Here is a 16509-nt window from a genome sequence, read left to right as displayed (position 1 = left end):
TTACTTAATATAGCTATTGATCCAGCTCAGCTGAGCTTCAAAATATCAATGCTTTAACAACCTCATACCAAAGCATCAGAATTACATAAATATATTTATAAAGAAAAGGCTGTTTTAAAAACAACCTATGTCCTCCAGAAAGAGCTACTAAAAACAACTATTCTAAGAAAACCAGAAAGATAAAAGTTTAGAAGCTGGCAAACACCCAAGGACATTAGCGTCCTATCCAACTGTAGCAAGACAGTGTGACTGAACAATAATTTAATCCTTCTATAGACGAAGATTTTAGTATTAGGATTTTTGTGTACAGTTTTTACTATCAGCTATTCCAAATAAACTCCAGACTCCTATGTTGGAAAGTGGCCTTACAGTCAAAACCTTGAACATGTGAATATTACAGATTGAAATTTAAATTAATGGCACAATATTACAGATGAGTTAACTGTAATTCCCCCGAAACTAATTCAAGAAAATACAATTCTCAGAATATTACTCAACAGCTATTTTTTGCAGGTCAGAAACGCATTCAGGCTTTTGCAATAAGCTGCATGTATTGAGTAAAGATAATTCATTCTTTAAAACAGAAGCAGTATGCTCAGAGTAACTGGTAAGATCATTAATCAAGACTCCATATGAGAAAATCAGCTAGGGAAAAATAAGGAGTACAACAATAGGAAGTTAAAACATGAGTATGAGGGTGAGAATGTTCTGAAAACAGATAGGTCACATGTTTCAAGCAGTTCAAATGGATACACTGGATAAAAAGATAATGGGACCTAACATTTTTTTTAATAGTATTTACTTTATCACTTAGGGAATCTAGAAAAGGTGGCATGGGTCACAAGAGTCCTGTTTTCCTATGCAGCAAGTCAGCCAAGACATTTATCATGCTTATGGGACATGTGCAAAGCATCATTCAAGGGCAAATGCAGGAACTTTACTCTCACTTTTGGAAAGTTTCACCCTCTCCTTTTGATTCCCCCTCACGGCCCCCACCTACACAGCAATGCTCCTAAAAGTAAGACATAATAGATGGTGGCAGCATCCTAAACGGGAGAACAAGTTAACAGAACAGCAAAGTTAGAGATCAGAGAAATCATGAAGTCAAAGCATTAGAAATCACTCCAGATTAAAAAAAAAAAAAAAAAATCTGCCAGGAAGAGGAAGGGGGAAGAAATGTAGATAAGCATTATATCTCCAGCTCTCCCATGTATTTCAAATGGAGGCAGTTGTGTAAACTGTTGATTGCTTTGAAAAAGCTATCAGGTTTTCAAAGGAGTGTGTTAACTACATCCACATTACAAGGAAAATTCCTCATAATTTACAACCTCCCCATCTTAGTTTATTTTAACAGTACATTGCCCTATTATAGCAAATACCTCTGAATCTATACAGATTTACCTTTCTTGTACATTTCCTAAACAGCTTGGAATCTACAGCAAAGTTGAGGAGGAGTTGTTTTTTTTAACTATACAGGCATCTGATTATTGTTTTGGGGTTCTCTCTCAATTAGAAGTCAGGATTATTTTAAATCCATTTAAGAAGTCAGGCTTTGCATTTGTAAATTGAGTTAATAAAACACAGATACAAGCAGACACAAATTAAGTCATATACTCATGAAAAGGTACATACATTCAATCTACAAAAAAAAGTTCTTTCAGAGAGAAAAGAAAGGAAGAACAGAGGGGAAAAGAGAGAAAAATAAAGATGACAGAAAAATCGTGAACAGAGAAAGAACAAAACCTTAAAAACAGGAAAGGGGGAAAGACAGATAATAAATGGAGAAAGGGCACTGTGCAGTTTGAGTCAATTCCTCACCCCCATCCCGCTCCCTCTGAGGAAGTGGGGAATTAGGGACGCATTTAGCCTGGGAAAAAAAACACCCAGCAGCCCCTCTCCTCCCCCAGTCCCCCCCGATGAAGCAGACCCACCCCAACAGCTCCCCTCCCCTGACACCCCCTCGAAGCAGACCCCCTCTCTCAGCCCCCCCCCGGAAGCAGCCCACCAGCAGCTCCCCTCCCCTGACAGCCACCCCCCAAAGCAACCTCCCCCTCACAGCCCCCCCCGAGGGGCGAAGCAGTCCCCCCTCACCCCGAGGGGAAGCCCCTGCCCCGCTCCTCCCCGGCCAGGCGTGAGGAGGTGGTCCGGGTCCCGACCCCTCCCCGCAGAGCCGAACAATAGGCGTGATCGCCCCCTCCCCACTCACAGGGTCTTGGGCATTTCGTCCTCCATGGCTCTACCGCTGCCCCTCCCACCGGGGTCGCCGGCCACGGCCCACTCAGCGCCTGGGGAGCCCGAGCGCCGCCAGTCCCGCGAAGCCCACAAGGCGGACAATAAGCCCCGATGCTCCTCTCAAAATGGCGGCGGCGGGGGAAGGGGCCCGGCGCGGCCGGCTCAGAGAGGAGAAAGCAACAGCGCATGCGCAGAGGGTAGCCCGCGGACCGGCAAAAAGAGCAGGCGCATTACTAGCCTCTGAGGCCCGTTCCCTGCGCCGGCTCGGGCATCAGATTACGCATGCGCGTCTCATCATACGTTAGCCCTCTCCTTCCGCCGGTTTCTTTTCTCTATGCCTTCCCTCAGCGCATGCGCACTACCGTGCGGTGGCGATTCATGTTTCCAGACTCCTAAATGTTACCGCAATCTGCTTCAGCTATTCCCGACAGTGCGCTGCTATGGCTGGCTCTTCTGCTGCTATAGTTAAGCTATGCGGCGGAAGAGGCGGTGTAAAAAAACTTGATGCGCCGCCCCGGAATCTTGCATGATACCACTACACCAGCGGCGCAGATAAAAGCTGGCGTTAGCTGCAGCCTTCATCAGGTTTACAAAGCAGCGGGGATGTGAAATTATGCACGCAATCTATGTCAGTGGTACCTACTGATGACATCCACATCGATCTATTTGTGTACGTAATACAAGCACCTTGTCTGTGCCTGTACTTGCACATGTGTGTTCACATCCCTTGCAAACACTAATAAACAGTGCCTATATGCAAATTCATCATACAGTATTAGGTACAACATACACATGCATTGCCCATAATTATAATTCTGTGCAGTGTGAACATGCATTAGAGCAGCTATTTACATAGCAAATGTTCCCATATGCAAATACAGAATTATATATATGCATTATGTAGAATTGTGCATAAAAGGCACAAACGTTAAAGCTGTGCATGTATGTACAAATGCATAACTGGCATTGCATATTCACATATCTTGGTAGTCCATCGATCCGACGAGGACAGATCTGAGCAAATCATCTATTGTTGGTCTCATGGTGTGCCCTCTGATGGCTATACAAGCCAATTCTAGAGGTGCACATTTGGCTGCAGATGGTGCATGGGAAGTTCGCAGTCAGCAGGTTGTGTGCTGCTGGTGCTCTGTGACGTTGTTCACGTGCCTCTTGTAGACGCCGGCAGCAGTCTTCCTCTAAGGTGCTGCAGGTATTTCTGACTGGTGCAAGCCCCTGTGTTCTGGCGGTGTCCTCAGGGACCCTGGGTTTGATACTGCTATACTCCAGATTGGCTTTGATGGTGTCCTTGTAACATTTTCGTGGACGACCTATGCAGTTGTATATTCGCAAGCAAACAGATTATACTGAATTCCTTACAATATTCATATGTATACAATTATAATTACAAAAACATCCATTGCAGATATTTATGTACAGAAATAAACATGCAAGTGAGATAATATTACATATTGAAATGTAAATGCACATCATATTTCATTATATATTCAAAGGCACATGTAAGATCTAATGAAAATGTAGAAGTATATCTACAAATGCACTGTATTGTTGGTGTCACTAAGCATAAACCTAAGTAACTTAGAAAAGTGAAAGGCAATAAGAATATAAGGTCTCCCTGTTTCAGGCCTCTAGTGAACAAGAGTCCTTCCATGTTTAAACTCTAATCGACCTCAGAGGCTGGCAGAGGGGAAAGGCCAGGTGCACCAGCCCTTAGTTGTAAGGCTGCTCAGATTGGTATAGAGCAGAAATAATGAAGCCTGCATACTTTTGGTCAAGGGAGAGGAGATAATGGTTTACAAAGACAAGGTCGTAATTCACGCCAGCTTTAATTAACTGTTCAATGTAACTCTACAAGGGGGAGAGGGAGGGAGAAGACAGAGAAAGAAGTGTGTGAGAAAAGACTGCTGCAGCCGGACAGAAGAGGGAGGGGAAACGGGGGCTTGCTAGTCAGCAAGAAAAGTTCTCATGGATATAAAGGAACAGACTGCTTGTAGGGGTGCTGGATTTGAGGCATGTCAAGTCTCCCAGCACCACTTTGAGATCTCAAATAAACTTGTGTTTTGCTTCTCCATCTCGGTGTGTTTATTGGCGCTAAGCACGCCGGGCACGGACTACCACTGTTGTTTGCCTCAGCAGTCTATCTGCCCACAACAGTATGATTATTCCTATTTATCAATATTTAATAAAGTATTATTTGCCTATGTATGTAAAAATATATCTGATATCTGTTAACAAAGAGGCATATATAACGTACACACACACACAGCCCTAATCCTGGAAAGATACACACATATGCTTAGCGTTATTTACTGCATATCATGTTAAACAATTGTGTACATCTTTGCAGGATTGAGGCCTACATAAGTATGAAAATATGAAGATTATATATGCATATACATTGAATTTTTCAAACATTATATTTAATAATGTGTAACATTTAGGCAGATATTTTGAATATATTTATTTTATTTCATTCTGTTCTTTCTACAGGAGTTGCAGGCCCAGATCCACAAGGCTATTAACTTGTGGACCCTACTGTCATGGCATCTGGGTGCTTCACAGAATTTAAAAACACGCACCATATATACCAACTATGCAAGATACAAATATACATAAATATATGCATATATAAATGCAAATATATAAAAAAACCCACCACGTTTAATTAAGACAACAGTTCTTCAGAGCTTGGCACTCAATTCAATTAGGTTCTGTGTGGAAAACTATCAGGAAGTTTATAGCACAATAGCCACATAATCATGAATCCTGCATTCTCTCCCCTACCTTTGCTCTGCTACATCAACCCCTGGGGCCAGATCTGCAGTTTGTGTTAAATTGTGGGGATACTCCAGCTGTGAATCTGGCTCTGATGCTTATTTGGAGAGAGTGCCTGAAGGTACAGATATGTTGGAGGTATTTACCTCCTGGAATATTTGAAGCTGGAACAAAACTCCCATACGTAGTATGCAGGGGATGCAGAAACCCCTACGTGCTTGCTCTACTATGTCTTTCCTGCACTACCTCACCATGACACCTAAATGCAGTAACCCTCTCTCTCTCTGTCCTGTGTGATTTTCATCCTAAAGACTTGATCCTGCAAACTATTCCATAGCTATGGACTCCTGAACCTGTGCAGTGTGCTCTATTGACTTAAGTGGAACTCTGTGCCAGTGTAAAGAGCCATTTGTGTAGATTCAATTGCAGGACTGGAACTCTGAAAGTAAAAAACGTAACAATTTTTGCAAACAGCTGCAGCCAGGTCTATCTGGCTCTGACAAGCTCTTTTTTCAGAAGTTAGCAAAACGGACATAATAGTGAGGATAACAAAGCACTCCTGACTCGTTCCTCGATTAACAACAAAAAATGTCTTTGTTATCCTGGAATTAGTGTTCTCTGGCTCAAACAGATTATCACTGGGAACACAAATCTGTTTGTGATTGTCAAAAACAAAGATTTTACCTTTAAAAAAAAAATCTTTTCAAAGCCTCTAAGTTCAATAAAAACTTTGTTTTTATTTTTTCTTAAAAATCAAGTAATTGTCAACCCCCACCCCAAAAAAGGGAAAACAACAGCATGTGCATACGATGAATTGAGGTACAACAGTAGTTTTCAAACTTTTGTACTGGTGACCAATGTTCCCTCTAATTTTTGACAGGCCCTGTGCGCAAAAGATGTCTTCTGTGCAAAGTCTTGACAGGCCACGTGTGCAAAAATTTCTTCTGTGCAAATGTTTGTGCTTCTGTGCAAATTTTTGTGCACGCGGTGTTTCACCGTGTGCGTAGTGTTTCGGATCTGTGTGCACACACAGGCACACATCTTAAGACGGAACAGTGCTGGTGACCCCTTTCACACAGCAAGCCTCTGAGTGCAATCCCCTCCTTATAAATTAAAAACATTTGTTTATATATTTAACACCATTAGAAATGCTGGATGCAAAGCTGGGTTTGGGGTGGAGGCGGACAGCTCATGACCTCCTGAGAGGTCCCGACCACCAGTTTGAGAACCCCTGAGGTACACCCTGAGACCACACTATGCCGCAGTGCACCTCAGTCCTGACCTGGAGGGACTTCCCCTGAGAGGCTAGTCCAGTCTCCCCAGTTTATTCAGTCCTGAGCTCCTCTGTTGAGACTGCCAAAAAGGATGACTTAGGATGAATGCTAGTGAGTTATTTTGGGGACAGGGACACCTGTGCACTGGGAAACAGCCAGACACCCACCTCTGTCACCCGTCAGATGAGAAAAAAAACCCCAAAACTTTAGTACCCTACAAGCCAAGGGCTGGAATTCAAGTCACCAGCAGGCACAAGGACCAGACACTGTGAGGAGGGGTGTGCGCTAGGTACACTCTGAACAGGCTGCTACCCATCCAAGCGTGGCAAACACACTGCAGCCAGGCTCAGGCTGGGGGTTCCCTGGGGATTTTCTCCAAGGGCCCTGCCTGGGATGCCCCCCCATGGGACATTTAGAGGCTTCCCCCTGCCCCCTACTCATCCCTTCCCTAGATCCCACTGTCTCCCCTGCTCTCTCGCCTCAACGCATAGGAAATCCTCCCCCCAACCCCCACCATCTCCCCCAGGGTAGCCCCCCCCCCCGCTCCCCAGCCCGCCACTTAGTGCGCACGGCAGCCCCACTTCTCTCCAGCTCCGCCCCCACCAGCTAAGTGGTGTCTCCCGAGCGCGTGATGGGATCGCGCCGGCCATTATCCTTGCCGGGGCGACCATGAAAGCCCGTCTGCCTGCGCCCCTGCTCCTGCTCCTGGCCTCCCTCTGGCGGGGGGCGCCGGGGACCAGTGAGCTGCGCTCCCCGCCCAGCAAGATAGGTACTGGGGGGGGCGGGGGGCGGAGAGAGGTCTGGGGCCCAGCTGCGGGGGGGCTCGGGGAGGCTGGGTCTCAGTTGCTGGGGAGAGTGAGAAGGGTTATGGGGGGGTTCGGGGAGGGGAGTTCAGGGAGGCTGTAGGGAGGGGCAGGTCAGTCCCTGGGTTTGGGCGACTGGGCTGTGGCACAGTTGCTGGTGAGAGGGGTGGAGAGATGGGTCTGGGGCACAGTTACTGGGAGAAGCGAGCAAGCTGCCAGGGAGAGGGAAGGGAGGGGATTGGGACATCTGGGGTAAGAGGGCAGGAGATGGACCTGGAGCAACTGGCTCAGGATGGGAACCAGTGCGGTAACTGGAAAGAGCAGAGCAGTGGGTCTGTGCAGTCACTCCTCACTTAATGCTTTATCTAGGGTCCGTCTGCCCCTGGGCCACTCAAAGCCTTTCCCTTCCTGAGCTGGCAATGGCACTCTATAAGAAGTAGATAATGGCGCTTAATCTTGTTCTCTCCCTCCTGCTCACACACTTCCCTTTCAGTATGGAAACTGCAGCTTTGCATATTGTAAATAAGTCAGATGCCAGATAAACTTATCTTTATTTTATTCCCTGCAGAAAACATATTGGTTAAAGCAAAACCAAACGTACAAAACAGCAAAACAGAACCATTTCCATTTCTAATGCACGCATATGTAAGATGGTTACGCTAACACTAATACGATAATTATTAACGGAAGACGGGCCTGATGTTTGGGATAGTTGGAGCCTGGGTTTTGGTTTCAGTTCACAAAAATCCTATAAGGTAACCACAAAGTTCAGGAACTCTCCAGTGTTCCATAAGACGTGAATTCCGTGTTGACATAGGCCCATCCTGTAACAAAACCTAAAGTGAAACCCGTAGATCGTTGTCTGGATGTCTAACGTTCATTCGAAGTTTTGAGAGACTCTGTTACTGATTTTAAAATATTTCTGAATTCATAGTTATTACTTTCTTTGCCTTTGGAGTCTATGTTCTCAATATTTTGAGCATCAGAGCACACCAAACTTTGAGAAAACGACTCTTGTTGTCTCTGGTGCCCTGCACCTTGTGCAGTCCATTTGCCCAGTGGTCAGGTGGTGGAACAATACTACCCTTCGTGGTGTGGTAGCAATTTTACACTCCCTTGCATGTTTTTATGCTGTGGGCAGATGACAATATCAGCCAAACGGACCAGACAGTGCAGGCCCAAGAATGTAAATTATGGAGTCCTTAGCTGACTGAGTTGAATAAACAGTTATTGGTGGTATGGTGTGTTCAGACAATGTCTACACTTAAACATTACAGTGGCGACAGCTGCAGTTGCTTCTTGGTGACACTACATATCAGTACAGTGGACTAGGAGGGGTTCTCTGTCACTGTAAGTTAATCCACATCCCAAGAGGTGGTAGTCCCTATCTAGCACTGTCTATGGGGGATTTAGGTAGGCTTAATTACATCTCTTGGAATGAGAATTTTCACACCGCTGAGGGTTTGTAGCTAGATTGACCTAACTTCTAATGTAGACACAGCACTTAAGAGAGACCTGAGAACAGCTGAGTGTTATTCCATAGAACATCAGGTTGAAGGGAGCCTCAGGAGAGTCAGCTAGTCCAAACCCCCTGCTCAAAGCAGGACCAACCCCAACTAAAATATCCCAGCGGCTTTGTCAAAGGCTGACCGTTAAAACCTCTTAAGGAAGGGGATTCCCCACTCCCTAGGGTACCCACATTCCAAGTGCTATCTCCAACCCTCTAATGAAATAAGTGTTTCCTAATATCCAACCGTAAAAGCCTACCCACTGCAACCTGGAGAAGACCATTACTCTTGTTCTGTCATCTGGTACCACTGAGAACAGTCTAGATTAGAGGCGGCCAAACTTTTTGGCCTGAGGGCCATGTCGGGTTTCTGAAATTGTATGGAGGCCTGGTTAGGGGAGGCTATCCACTATCCGACCCGCGCGTCTCGCTCCCTGACAGCCCCCCCCCCCCGGGACTCCTGCCCCATCCAACCCACCCTGTTCCCTGATGGCCCCCGGGACCCTGCCCCATCTGCCCTTCCATGTCCTCTGACTGCCCCATCCAACCCCTCCTCTCATTCCTGACTGCCCCGCCCCCCAGGACTTCTGTCCCCGTTCAACCCCCCATTCACCCTGACTACCTCCAGAACCCCTGCCCCTGACTGCTCTCCACCGCCCCATCCAACTCCTCCTCCTCCCTGACTGCTTCCCAGGGACCCCTGCTCACATTCAAACCCCTGTTCCCCGCCCTCTGAGCGCCCTGCCCCCTAGCCACCCCCGCCCACCACCCTGAACTCCTCTGCCCTCTATCCAACCCCCCCAGCTCCCTGTCCCCTTACAGGCTGGCTACAGCTGCGCCACCCAGAGCACCAGGAAAGGCAGACGCGCCGCCCGGCTGGAGCCAGCCACACCACTATGCAGCACAGAGCACCGAGTCTGGCTGCAGCTCTGCAAGAGCCCCACAACACAGAGCATTGTGCCGGCACCACAGCGTGCTGAGGGTGAGGAGGAACAGCAGGGAAGGGGCTAGCCTTCCAGAACAGGAGCTCAGGGGCTGGGCAGGAGGGGCCCGATGTGGCCCGCGGGCCGTAGTTTGCCCACCTCTGGTCTGGATCCATCCTCTTTGGAACTGCCTTTCAGATAGTTGAAAGCAGCTATCAAATCCCCCCTCATTCTTCTCTTCTGCAGACTAAATAAGCCCAGTTCCCTCAGCCTCTCCTCATAAATCTTGCTGCAGCCCCGAATAATTTTTGTTGTCCTCCGCTGGACTCTTTCCAATTTTTCCACATCCTTCTTGTAGCGTGGGGCCCAAAACTGGACACAGTACTTCAGATGAGGCCTTGCCAGTACCCAATAGAGGGGAATGAACAAGTCCCTCGATCAGCTGGCAATGCTCCTACTTATACAGTCCAAAATGCTGTTAGCTTTCTTGCCAACAAGGGCACCACTGTTGACTCAACAGCTTCTCGTCCCTGTACACCCCCCCCCAACCCGGCCCTAGTCCTTTTCTGCGATAACTGCTTGCCTAGCCACTCGTGGTCCCTAGTCTGTAGCTAGTGGAGTGGATTCTTCTGTCTTGGAAGTGCAGGACGGTCTGCACTGTGTCCTTGTTGAAACCCTCAGCATGATTTTTCTGGCCCAATCTTCCTATCCCTCTCTCTACCTCCAGCAGTATCTCACTCTCTCAGTTCAGTGTATCTGCAAACGTGCTGATGTGTTGCAATCCACGCCATCCTCCAGATCATTAATGAAGATATTGAACAAAACCGGCCCCAGGACCGACCCTTGGGGCACTCCGCTTGAAACCAGCTGCTAACTAGACATGGAGCCATTGATCTCTACCCATTGAGCCTGATGATCTAGCCAGCTTTCTATCCACCTTATACTATTACTCACTTTGCATGTTTTTACACTTATACTAATAACACTTTTCTATCCACCTTACACTAATACCTCCTACAATGTATGGATGTGTTGTCTCCTGTATAATCTGTGGGCTTGTCTACACGTAAAATTCTACAGCAGCGCAACTACACGGCTGCATGTGCACTGCAACACTACCTATGCTGCTGGGAGGGGTTCTCCTGTCAGCACAGGTAATCCACCTCCCCGAGAGGTAGTAGAATTCTTTCAGCGACGTAATGCTGTCTACACTGGGATTAGGTTGGTATGGATACATTTCTAAGGGGTGTAGATTTTTCACATCCGAGAGATGTCGTTATACTGATATAAAAGCCTACTGTAGCCCAGGCCTGAGTGTTTTTTTTTTTTTCCCCCCTTTTTCTCTCATTCATTTGCAAAGGAGGCTACGCAATCCACATCCCCAAGAGATGGTAGTCTCTACCTAGCACTGTCTATACTTGGATTTAGGTTGGCTTATACACGTTTATCTAAGGTATTTAATTTATCTGGTCCCCATTACTGCCATCTGAATGCTTCAATCTGTACTGTATTTATCCTCACCATGCTCTGGTGAGATGGGGAGAACAGCACTGCCCTGTTGTATGGATGGGGAACTGAGGACTGGTCTGTACTGGAAAGCGATACTTCCGTCAGGGGTGTGAAAAAACCACACCCCTGACCAATGTAGTTACGCTGACATAGCTCCAGTGTAGCTGGAGCTCTGTCAACAGAAGGGGACTTCTGTCGACAAGATAACTTCATTTGGGGAGGGGGTGGCCTTATACTGACCGGAAAACCCTTTTTCTTAGTGGAGCCTGTATCTACTCTGGCGGGGCTCTATTGGTATAGCTGTGCTGACATAGCTACACAGATATAGTTTCTATAGTATGGGGATACCTTGAGAAACACAGAGAGCCTAAGGTCCAGGGAGTTAGGAGCCTACATACCTTTGTGGATCTGGGCCTAAGCAACTTGCCCAAGTCCATCAAGTGCTTGCAAGTCCCTCATCTTGCTACCATAAATGGTAAATATGAATTACTAATTGATGCTGCAACCCCTGCCCTGCAGCAAAATTTGCCAACATTCCCGGAATGCTGAACCAGCTACATGACACAGCCAGTTACGTTACATACATGATACATGTTACCACATGAATGTGAGCAACTCAATCTTTGGGCTTGTCTACACTTGAAATGCTATAGGGGCACAGCTGTGCCACTGTAGCACTTCAGTATGGATACTACTTATACTGTTGGGAGATCCCTTCCCATTGGCAGAAGTAATCCACCGCCCGGAGAGGCAGTAGGTAGGTCAATGGAAGAATTTGCTACATTGGGGGTAGGTTGGCGTAACTGCACCACTCACAGCTGTGGATTTTTCCCACCCCTGAGTGACATAGTTGACTAATTCTCTAGTATAGACAAGGGCTTTGGAGTGGGTTCCTGCTTCTCTCAAATTAATGTTCAGTTGAAGGGTTGTGGCTTTAAAGAATTTAGGGTGGAATTTTGAAAAGCACAAAAGAGATTTAGGAGCCCAAATCACGTAGGCACTTTTGAAATTTCTACCCTCAAAATGAAAACTCCATCTCTATAGTCCCAACAATAGAGACAGCACTGGAGGAAGAGAGCCACAATTGACACTAGCAGGAGGGCTGCTTGAATTCAGAGACCTGGGACATGTCCGTGGAAATTAACTAAAGTGAAGAAAATAACTTCCTTTTAAAATGCATTTTCAGCTGTTATCGGAGCTGGTATTGGGGGCACCTCAGCAGCCTATTTTCTACGCCAGACGTTTGGGAAAGACGTACAGATTGATGTGTTTGAGAAAGGAACGGTGGGGGGCCGTTTGGCTACTATAAACGTGGAAGGAAAAGACTATGAAGCAGGCGGGTCCATCATTCATCCTCTTAACCTACATATGAAGCATTTCGTGAAGGAGCTAGGTATGTGAGTTTTTCCTAAGGAGCAGAAGTTACTGGGCTCATTTCTCCACTCACACCAATGCAAATAAGGAGGAACATCAATTTAAGTCAATGGCGTTACACTGCCATACATGAAAGGACAATCCATCAGACTGCTGTGACATACTGGGGTGCAATCCAGACCAGTGGAGGGCTGTGTCACCCCTGCCTTCTAAAACCTGGAGTGCCTTGCAATGTCTTGCTGATGTAACCTCCAACCCGGACTACTCACAAACAGCCTTCCAGCATGCAGGTCACTCCCAGATGTATTTGTGTAATTGCAGCCTGCCAGTCACACCCTGGATCTCACCAGCCTTGGTTATATTGCAGGGTGATCCCAACACACTCCCAGTCCTAGCTTTCCGATCAGAAATATGTCTTGTACTGTCCCGTCCTCTCCTGGACAGTCCAAATATACTAAGTCTGTTACTTCTTTAAGGGAATAGTATACACTAGCCTATTATCTTAGAGTTACCTGGATACTAACTTAAACACACTGGAAAAAACAATAAAACAAGATTATTAACTACCAAGAGAGATTTTGAGTAGAAGTAATGAGGCATAAAAGTTACAAAGGTTTCAAGAAAAATTAAGATAAAATGTTTTCTAGTGCCTAATTTAACAAACAATATTGAATTCAAGCAAAGTTTCTCACCATATGCTTCGAAGAGTTTTATTGACCAAACTCTTTGGGTCAGGACTCCTCCCACAGAGTCCAAAGGCTGGTTCTTTTCTTGTCTCAGGTGCAGAGAATGAAGTGGGCAAAGGTGTGTTTGCTTTTTATAGTTTCAGCCCCCTCTTGAAAAACATTTTCAGCTGAGAACCAGGAGACAAAGTGGGTGGAAGAATGGTCTCTGCTGGTCTTTTTCACATATGGGAGCTTTCTTTATTTTCTCTATTCTCCCCTTCTCCTTGATGAGTCTGTTTACTGCTTAAATGCAAATTAAGACAAGCATACACGCCTTTGTTAAGACAGGTCCCTTCGGCCAGTTTGTGCTATATAAGTCTAAACATGTATTTTTAACATCATACAGAGGAAATGTATAACTTTATGCAGGAAGTTCAGGGGACAGGACTAGATAGAATCATAGGACCTGAAGGGACCTTGAGAGGTTATGTTGTTGCACACATTTTACCATGACATTACTGATCTGCAACTAAAGAGTTTTCAAATGATACCTCACAAGGTATATCTTGTACAAAGATTATTACAATAGTGTGTATAACATGAACCTAAGGGTGTATTCCATTACATCTGCCCAACTAACAAAACTTAGTCAGTTTGGTGATAGTTATAAACAAGACAAATAATGTGTATTACTCATATGATGTTACTTTAGAGGTTTGGCCACTTGATTTTTGTTTTTAGGCTTTTTTGCAAGATCCCTGTAAGGGTGCAGACTCACCTCTGCAGCACCTCCTGCTGGTCATCCTCAGGAATTAGCTCATTTTCCAGCCAGGAGTGCCCTCTACAGGACAGTAATCACCTAACCTCAGCTCTGGCCCTGGGGTCCCTCCCAGTCGCACCAGTTGCCCCTTTACTGGGTTCTGCCTCCCCCCCTTGCAGAACCCCCTCAGTCTAGGGTCTCCTCACCTTCCCAGGGACCCCCCCCCCCACTATACCATTCCAGGGTTAGGCTACTACCAGTTCCCCATCAGCCCTCTGCCGCATAGGGCAGACTACAGTGATACACCACTCATTAATAAGCAAAGGAGTCGTTCTGGACCTTGCCTGCCATCGTGCCTTGCCCGTGGCTGTCCCTGCAACCCAGTACCTAATGAAACCTATCAGCGGCCTGCAACCTGGGGTTCCACCCTAAACTCCCAGCCCTTGACTCCACAAATCTAGGTTCCTCTAATCCTGCAGCAGCCAGGGCCTTCTCCCTCTACAGACAGAGGGAGACTGAGTGGGCTCCTGCCTTACTTGCCTCCTATTAGGGGACCTAGCAGGGCTTGCGGCACAGTCTAATGCCTACCTTCACCAATCAGCCCAGGCTTCTTGCCACCAAACCCACAGCCCCTCTCCTGGGCTGTTTTTAAAAGCCCTGAAGGGCAGGAGCGGGTAACCACCCAACTATCCCTAATCTCGTCCATTCCTCCTCTGCCCTAAGCTAGAAAACGGGCCGGACTACATGACCAGGGAGAGCGAGGTTGGCCGCTATGATCTCCTGGATGACTGTGGTGGTTCTTTGTTTCCGGTCCCTGGTCCGTTCACGATATCCGAGCAGAGTTCCTCTGTGGCGGCGTCCACTGGCTCCCTTTGACGCCTTCGAGGCAGCAGTGGGCGCTGTCCGGGGTTCTCTGCTCTCGTCCCCGTCCGGGCTCCCTTCTTATGACCCTTCTGACCACACTCCCGTCCCCTGTTTCTTTTATTGTTTGTCCCCGTAATCAGTGCGGCTTCTGTGGTCCTGTGGGTCCTCCCTTGGCTGGGGGAGGATCCTTAGCGGTTGAGCGGGGCTTTGATCTCTGCCCACTTCCCATGAACCCAATAGATACAATCCCTCCATTCCTTCTAAGTGTTTAGGTGCTCTTGACTAAATGGGATGACCACAGCAAAATATCTAATATATATTGTAACAAATCCATGAACTTCCTGGTTATTGCTATACTGTATACCAGAGCCACTCTGAATTTTAAAGCTAGACAGAGACTACAACTCAGAGCTTCTTGAGTCAAAGCCCAGGTTCATAGTACTTGAGCTGAAAGGAAATCTCTGTTAGCAGCTCAGGGCTGTTTGAATAGCTTTGATTCTCTCCGCTCAAGGGCAATACTGAACATACACACTGTCCTGCTCATTACATGATTGTTTACTTGAGTTGAAATAATCCTGGTATAATCTTAGAGGAAGTCATTTAGAACTCCTGCATTCTTGGGGCACCACTCACATTTTTCAGAGCCAGCTTTGCTGCTAAGATTTTTAAAAGGAAATAAGAAAAATCTAGACAGTTTGAACTGGTAAGTCAAAATTATTGCACTTGTTACTACTTATAAATGATGCATCTTTTATGCTTCCTGAAGCAGTACAGTGCAATAGATAGACCTGTTCCTCTTTAAATTATGCCAGCAGGTCCTGTTAGCTTATGGCAGATTTTTCTTTCCTTTGCAGGACTTTCTGTTCCTGAGAACCAACATGGCCTTCTGGGCATTTACAATGGAGATGAATTTGTGTTTGAGGAGAGTAGCTGGTACATTATCAATATTCTGAAACTTCTCTGGCATTATGGATTCAATCCTCTGCGAATGAACATGTGGGTGGAAGATATCTTGGACAAGTTTATGAGGTAATGATGTAAAGCCTGAACTAAATTAATTCTCCTGCTGGAGTGATTAAAATCTGGTAGGTACTATTTATGATAATGAATGCTGTGGAAACATAAAGAAGTGGCAGTTCTTGACCCTCTTTCTGTTTCTCTTCTGTGATCTTCTTGGGTCTTTTTTCCTACGAGCGTATCTTGCAATATAGCTAGGGCAACCCAGGATTCATTCCTCATGGCAGTGGGGTGATCTCTACGAGTAGTTTTTGTTGCCTGCCCTTTTACTTTGCAAACTGTTCTAATTAAAACAAGATTACCTTTTAAACAGTGCTACTTTGTAGTAGTAAGCACAGACACAGCAATCACCACTTGTACATTGTACAATGTAAACCAGACAATATAATTTTGAGTGAAAGGAGTCATCAGTACAGTTCGTGTCCATCACACTGGCATTTGGGTGCATAAAACACAGAAACAGGCATTAATTTATAACTGCCTGCAGTGAGCAAAAGTACCCACCCACCTGGAAAGAAGTCAGGAAACTTATGAAAAGACCCCAGAGGGCTTTGTTTTAGATGTGTTAGGCAATGGTTTGGCTGGCAAGATGAACCTTGTCCCTTGTTTCTGAAGGTTAAGAGATTCTGATGGTCCCATTGAGAATCCCTTGTCTCCAGTTCCCAAGAACGCCCCTCCAAGGACTATCAGCACGAACACTACAGCTGATCTCAGTTGTCAGGAGGGAGCAGTGGGACAGAAGACAGAATCTAAAATGGTCAGACCCCCTCCGCATATCTGGTCTTTGG

The 16509-nt window shown here is 46.3% G+C and overlaps 2 protein-coding genes across 4 annotated transcripts in view; one reads left to right on the top strand and one right to left on the bottom strand.

The window, feature by feature from the left end:
- The window catches only part of TIA1 (TIA1 cytotoxic granule associated RNA binding protein), a 33129-nt gene extending 30686 nt beyond the window's left edge, over positions 1 to 2443 (bottom strand). Inside the window, exon 1 of one of the 3 annotated variants that reach the window (XM_032764838.2) lies at positions 2207 to 2443. In XM_032764838.2, coding sequence (XP_032620729.1) covers positions 2207 to 2232 — 26 coding nt within the window. In that variant the 5' untranslated portion in view covers positions 2233 to 2443. The remainder of the gene's footprint in view (positions 1 to 2206) is intronic. The other 2 variants (XM_032764862.2, XM_032764844.2) reach the window with 2 other exon arrangements.
- Positions 2444 to 6894: 4451 nt separating this feature from the next.
- The window catches only part of PCYOX1 (prenylcysteine oxidase 1), a 19557-nt gene continuing 9942 nt past the window's right edge, over positions 6895 to 16509 (top strand). The window contains exons 1-3 of the mRNA XM_075062741.1: positions 6895 to 7068; positions 12228 to 12434; positions 15559 to 15733. Coding sequence (XP_074918842.1) covers positions 6969 to 7068; positions 12228 to 12434; positions 15559 to 15733 — 482 coding nt within the window. The 5' untranslated portion in view covers positions 6895 to 6968. The remainder of the gene's footprint in view (positions 7069 to 12227; positions 12435 to 15558; positions 15734 to 16509) is intronic.

The sequence above is a fragment of the Chelonoidis abingdonii genome, chromosome 2 (genome assembly GCF_003597395.2).
Source record: "Chelonoidis abingdonii isolate Lonesome George chromosome 2, CheloAbing_2.0, whole genome shotgun sequence".
Lineage (NCBI taxonomy): Eukaryota > Metazoa > Chordata > Testudines > Testudinidae > Chelonoidis > Chelonoidis abingdonii.
This window is presented reverse-complemented; position numbering and strand designations above follow the sequence as displayed.